At 44.1% G+C, this 7,043-nt stretch overlaps 1 protein-coding gene across 6 annotated transcripts in view; it reads left to right on the top strand.

Annotated features, from left to right (window-relative positions):
* Positions 1-7,043, top strand: part of RNF8 (ring finger protein 8) — a 30,821-nt gene that overhangs the window by 525 nt on the left and 23,253 nt on the right. For all 6 annotated transcript variants that reach the window (XR_012496575.2, XM_019718407.3, XM_019718409.3 and 3 more), the window contains exon 2: positions 3,957-4,085. Coding sequence is in view for 5 of the 6 variants with exons in the window: in XM_019718407.3 (XP_019573966.1) it covers positions 3,957-4,085 (129 nt within the window). In the remaining variant the exon portion in view is untranslated. The remainder of the gene's footprint in view (positions 1-3,956; positions 4,086-7,043) is intronic.

Genomic DNA, 7,043 nt, shown 5'->3' with positions numbered 1-7,043 from the left:
TGAGCGGCGAGCTAGGGCGGGAGTCTGGGTTGAGGGAAGGAGCCGGGTAGAGGGGCACAGCGAGAGGGGGCGTAGAAGGATGTGAGGTAGACTTGGGGTTTCGAGGGGAAGGAGGCGACTGGCTTGGGGAGAGGACGGGACCTCCCCATTTTGGGTCGCGCGCAGCCCTGTGGAGCCCAACCCCGGCGGCGGAACTGTGAGGCGGAGTTGCCCCAACTTGCGCCAAGATCGTGAACTTTCTCGAATTTATATTGAAAACAATTGCAAGTTTTGGGTCAAGTCCCTTAAAATACTCAAACTTTAATGTAAAAACGCCTCCTTTCCAATTCTTGAGGAAAATTGACTCCGTGAGGGTGGGCCACATTTATCCTGTGAGTCTCGGTACTGACGAGCGTCACCCCCTGAACTGGGTCGGGGGTAGGAATTCAGATACATAAGAGCTCGCCTTTTCAGAAGCAGCTTATATTGTTTGCTAATGCTGTCATAACTGCAAAAAAAAATAATTAAAGCAGAAAAATTAAGCACAGTTTGTTTTGGGGGCCGCTAGGACGGGGGTGGTGGTTCTAGAGAGGGTGATGGAAGAGGAAGGAGAGAGAGTTGAGGAGACCTGGATCAGGGACCAGCCTGTGGTGACTAGGAATCATTTGGGTTTTGGAAATAATTTGTATGGAAAATGAAGTCTTGACTGTTATGTATATTTAATTAGATTTTTCCTATAAACTGGGTAGTCTCAATTTAGTCTCCCAGGTATTTACCGAGTACTTAAGTTGCTTAGTGTACCATGAGAGAGCCAAATGATGGCTTCTGCCCTCAAAGAGTGTTTATGGTTTGAATGGAAGAAAGAGGATTTTGTACAGAGAAGGAGACTGAGAACATCCAGGCAGGCTGTATGATCAAGTGCCAAGATGTGGATTATTTAGTACCATCCTAGAGCATTGGTTCCTCAAGTCAGAGGGATTCAAGTCCAACCTTCAATGTTGGTGGATTAGAAGGTTATAGTTACTTGTATGCTGTGATTTGGAGAACACCAGGAAGACACTTCTACCCCCAAATCTCACTTCATTCTTTTAGCCTGAGCCTTGACCTTTCCCTGTGCAGCCCTTTCCAAAATCATATACCTTTGGGAAGTTTCAGAAGAGACTAACCTGAATAATAGTAAGTATATTTTGTATAGGGTTTGGGCTTTCACATAATTACTTAATCCGAGCCCTACTCATGTACTCCACACCCACACACAATTTAGAGGTCAAGAAGTTAACTCATTCTTCAGATTCAATTGCTGTGGATTATTATTTCTGAATAGCTTTGTAGCACTGGGAGTCTTGGTGTGGGGAGGGGGGGATAGAAAGAATTAAAGCACCTACAGCAAGAACAAAAGGACTAAAATCATTCCTAGACATATTTTAAACTGTTGGTTAATTTTGTGTGGGACAACCTCTCTGGGTAGAGACCCATAGGAACCAGAGTGAATGGTGAAGAAACATGTGGAGGACTCATAAGGAAGATCTCTTTGTTCTTCCATTCATTCACAGATATTTACTGAGCATCATGCCAGGTACAGAAATACAATGGTACACAAGACAGGTAAGGTCCCTGTTCATGAAATTTATATTCTAGTAAGGGGGAGAAAGAAAGAATTAAAATGAGATTAATTTTGAATTGTGTAAGTACATGCTAATAACATAAAGGAACATAATAGGGCAGGGCGGAGATAGGAGCAGGTAGCACCTTTAGATAGGGTAATCAGGGTAGGCCTCTGAGGAGATGAAATTTGTTGAGAAGTAGCCCATGCACATGTCTGAGAGAAGAGTGTCCTAAGCTGATCAGACAGGTGAAAAGACCCTCAGGTACCAGTGAGTGTTTCTGACCATGGTAGGAAGTAAGTCTAAAGAGGTGGAGGGGTTAGGACATTCAGGGCCTTATAGGCTATGGGAGGAAGTTTGGATCATTGGAGAATTTTAAGGAAAGAAAGGAAATGATCTGAATTAAAATTTTTATATTACCACTGCCACTGCTGTGTGAAGAATTAAGTTTAGGAGGGCTAGTATAGGAGCAAAAACAGCATAACTGGAGGAGGCCAAGTTGTTCGGACTAAGGTAGTGGCCATAGAGATAGAAGTGAACAGATTTAGGACATATTAAATTACAGCCAGTAGAATTTGCTGATGATTTGAATGTGGGCATGAGGGACAGAGAAAAATCAAAGATGGCTTCTGAGTTTTGGGCTAAACAGATGTTTGGATGGTAATGTCAATTACTGAGATGGAAGTTTGTGGGGGAGAATAGATCGGGGCAAGGAGAGTCATGGTGGTCTTTGAGGGACTGAGGAGGACAGGCACGATTCTGAAAGATTTTCAAGAACAAAGAGGGCAGCTTTTAGAAAACCATAAATGGGAGGCCAGTTGGCTTAGTTGGTTAGAGTGCAGTGCTCAAAACACCAAGGTCGCCGGTTCAATTCCCACATGGGCCAGTGAGCTGTGCTCTCTACAACTAGATTAAAAACGACTTGACTTGGAGCTGATGCATCCTGGAAAAACACTGTTCCCCAATAAAAAAAAAAAAAAGAAAACCACAGATCATTTGGCTTAATGTTCCTAGGTAAGGTTTGGTATGGCTCATTAAAGAGGTGGCTTGTGCACCAAGAAAAACAAGCAGGGAATTGTAAGATCTGGAATCTCGGAAGAATTTCATTTTCTTCCGTGACAGGGTTATTATGAACTAGACTGGTTCATCAGGAAAGTTGATAGATGTGAATGGGTGTTTCTTTGCAGTCTTTTCCAGAGACTCTCATGCTGTCCTTGTGGATGAGATGGAAAATATGGACTCAGCGCACACTTTTGGTTGTATTGCATCTGTTTGAGGGCATAACCAGATTGTATGGTAGAATGTTTACTAGGCTTTCCTGAGAGCTTTGCCTTTGGCTACATGCTCTTTCAGTCTTTTACCTGTGTCTTGAGTGAAGGTACAAAGGGCATCATATCAGTTTGGTGGTTGACTCATCATGGAAGGGATATTGAGTATGTCTGATGGCAGATTAAAAATTCCTGAAGGTCTTGACAAACTCATGTGATAGACTGAACTAACAAGATGAAATTTGATAGGAATCAATGTAAGGTCCTGCACTTGAGTCCAAAATTACCAACAAGTCAAGAATAGGACAGAAGAGACATGACTTAGCATAGCAATTCTTGGGGGAGGGTCAGACCAAGAAATTTAATCATTTCTAAGCCTGGGGATACATTGACAGTGTGATAGATTTATGAAAGCTAATGCAATTTATATGCTCCAATGATAATATTTAAAAATGCGAAAGTGATACTTAGATTCAACCGTGTAATAGAAATTAAGTTTATTTTTCTTAATATGGCATCCAGGAATAAAAACAAACCAGGAGTCTCTAGAAAAACCCATTAGGATAGCAAAGAGACGCAAACCCATGCCATGGGAATTAGGTTGAAGTAACTGGGAACACAGTTCCAAGAAAAGAGAGGCCTTGGTAGACCCCTGCAGCTGTCATATGGGAGGGGAATTGGAGATTTTCTGATGGTGCTCAGGGCAGAACCAGGGCCAGCAGATGGAATTCACAGTGAAAAAGATGTCACATCAGATCCATTAAGAAATTGGAGGAACTGTCTTGTGTATAGAGGCTGTAGTTTCCTGCAGTTTATGACGGTGTGTAGAAAGAGTTCCTCTACCTCATGACTTTTCAGGGTCCCACCATCCCTGACATTCCATGAGTAACTCCATTCAGCCGTCTCTTTTTGTCATAGCTTCTTGCCATTTTCTACCCGGTGGCTCCCATGGCAGCTGAAGGAGGAGATAGCTGATGAGCTGTTTGGGTTTCCTGGGAGTCTGGTTTCATAAGTCGGGACACGTGTATACTGACAAGATTGTCAGAAATGGCCTTTTTCAGGACAGTGGCTGATGGTGTCTCTTACTTTGTTGTTTTCTTCCTAGGTGACCGTAGGGCGAGGATTTGGTGTCACATACCAATTGATATCAAAACTCTGCCCTCTGATGATTTCCCGAAACCACTGTGTTTTGAAGCAGAACGCTGACGGCCAGTGGACAATTATGGACAACAAGGTACAGGAATCCATAGAGGCCTAATGACCTTCATTGAACTTTTGTTCATCTTTAAATTGCCATTTTTCGGTAATACATGGTACACAATTTAAAGATTCACAAGTATATCTTCTCCCCTAGCCACCCAGTTGTCTCCCCCAGAGACAACCACTTCTGTATGTGGCCAGAGATCAGATTGTGCCACAATCATTTCTGAGGACTGGAATGTAGTTAGTTACTTTGAAAGGAACACCTACATTGGGGCAGTAGGTCCTGCTCCAGAAACTAGACTAAGTTACTGGGAGAATCGGCCCTTTGTAACCTGAGGTCCGGGAACCGTGGGAAGCTGGTGAAGACTGTGGAGTAACCTGTGGTTCAGAGGGGCAGGAGGGGAGCAGAGCGCACGCACCTAGCTCTTTCCCCTCCCCAGCCTTCAGTCAGAGCAAACCGTCTGCCTCCTTTTTAAACCTGTTTTATGTATTGGCATTCTGAGGAAGATTTCCTTTGAATAAAGGGTTTTTCAGCTTTAAACATTTGAAAAATGTTAATACTAAGGGAGGTGAAATAATGTATAAAGCCCAGCAATTAGGAAGTTCCTAAAGTGCAGATATAGGCACCCAGGAAACAGTGAAAATAAAGACTGAGGTGAGAGAAATTCTAATGTAGACAGTTAAGGATTAGGAAGTATAAAATGTCTTCAGACACTGTTTTACACGCTCTGGTAGGAAGGATTGTGAAGATAACTGTAAAACAGAAGGGTATTAAAATGGTTCTGAGATGAGCCATTTGGTTCCTGTGTGGGGAAGGTTACCTCCATCCCACCGAGCAGTGTTCAGGACACCAGCTAGGTGTCCTACGATTCTGACGCTATTACCTATGTCACCTGGAAAATGCACCTCGGCTCTTCTTCTTCTTGAAGGAATGAATTCAACCAAGAGACAGAAATTTGTGCAGCAAGAACAGCAGTTTATTAGTAAAAGCAAGTACACTGCAAGGTGTGGAGTGGGCTGACCCGAGAGGGAAGCAGCCTGGCCTTACGTTGTGTGAAGGCTTTTATTTCTACGGGTAGAATTGCCTCCCCCTCTCCCCTCTCTTACCCGTCCTTCCCCTGAGGTGCCTAGTCCTCTGGCATTTAGCAATGCATTCCTATGATTCAGGGGCATGTGTAAACATATCCCTTTGATTTAGGGGCATGGGTAAACACATCCCTTTGGTTTGGGGGGATGTATAAACACATCTTTGGGGTATGTGAAAACCTGGAGTCCTGTTGAGCTAGTAAGGTATTGCTGACAAACAGGATGGGTTCCCCTCTCCTCTGACTTTTAACAACATATCTCTTTGATGTAGAAGTACCTGTCAGCCTGGAGTCCTGCCGGGCAGCTGCCAGGGGTCTTGACCCAAGTAGGAGCTGCAGCAAGGGGCTTTCTAATGGGGCTAAATTTCTCCTTCTCCTGCTCATTTCTATCAACCTACCTTGTCACCTGGAGAGAGCGTCAGATCCCACAGGTAAAGGTTTCAGTTCCACGAGACCGCCCTCCACTTCAGACACCTGTGCTTCTGACCAACCAATTATATAGATTGGCGGTTGCAGGGACCCTTCCTTGGACTTCAGATGCCAGTTGCAAGTCCAGGTTTACCTGTGCTTCTGGCCAAATGGCTTTAAACCAGAGGGTCTCGTGACCTCCTTCCTCTTTGGATTTCATTAAGTAGCTAGAGTAACTCACAGAACTCAGGGAAACATTTACTTACATTTACCAGTTTATTATAAAAGGATTTGATAAGGGATACAGGTGAACATCCAGTTGGCAGAGATGCGTAGGGCTAGTGTGTGGGAAGGGGTGTAGAACTTTCATGCCCTCTCTGGGTGTGCCACTCTCCCAGCCCCTCCATGTACTCACCAACCCAGAACTCGGAACATGTCCTTTTTTGTTTTCCTGGGGGCTGCATTACATAGGCATCCTTGATCATTGGTTATCAATTCAACCTCCAGCCCCTCTCCGCCCCCCAAGAGTGGGACTTAAAGTTCCAGCCCTCCTATCACGGCTGGTTCCCCAGGCAACCGGCCTCATCCTTAGGTAGCCTGGGGCATTTCCAAAGTCACCTCCTTAACATAACAAAAGACCCCTTTATCTCTCTCACCACTTGGGAAATACCAAAAGTTTTAGAAGCTCTGTACTAGAAATGGGGATGAAGACCAAATACATGTTTCTTATAATTCACAGTGTCCTGCAGGCCTCATTTTGTGTGCATAAAACTGCTAGATTTAAGATGTTGGAGAAAGTCCCTTCCTGCCTGCACTAGGATTAAGTTGAGTTGGCACTGTGTTGAAGAGGCTGTATAAATGCTAAGTATTTATTCACTTAAGAGTTCAGCACTCTTGGCAAGGCACTATGAGAATAGAAATTAGCACTGAGAAGGGGACCTTTGACCGGATCCAGTTTAACTCCTTCTGGGGACAGATGAACCTGAGGCCCAGAGAGAGAAACTTACCTGCCCAAGGCCTATGGAACTGATTGGTTGGTTGAATAAGCCAGGGCTCACACTCAAATAAGTCTTTCTACTAATATTCCGTTGTCAAATACCAGTATAGGACACAAGCAATTTGCTATACTTGCTGCATGATTTAAAAAAATCAGTTATGTGTATTTAAGACATAGTTACAAAGTTTAAAGCCTCTGCAATATCTTATATCAAAACACCTTAGGGAAAGATGTTTTCATCAGAGTTGGCTGAGAAATGGGGTTACAGTATTATAGAGGTGAGTTGTCTGCTGCTGCTTTCCTTGATTATGTGCAGTATGGATGTGTTCATTGTGTTCCATTGATGGGATAGCAGAGTGGGAGAGGTTGGGAAGCCTCCAGCTAACTGACTTTAGAGTTCCTTAAACATCCTCCTCAGGGACACAAGGCAGCCTGGGCCAGGAGCAGGGCATGGCTGTTCCCCACATCACTCTCCAATGTGTGCTATGTACCCCTTCTT

The sequence above is a fragment of the Rhinolophus sinicus genome, chromosome 2 (genome assembly GCF_057876585.1).
Source record: "Rhinolophus sinicus isolate RSI-liver-muscle chromosome 2, RSI-T2T, whole genome shotgun sequence".
In the NCBI taxonomy this organism is placed as follows: Eukaryota; Metazoa; Chordata; class Mammalia; order Chiroptera; family Rhinolophidae; genus Rhinolophus; species Rhinolophus sinicus.
The sequence above is the reverse complement of the archived record's forward strand: the minus strand, read 5'-3'. Positions and strand labels throughout refer to the sequence as shown.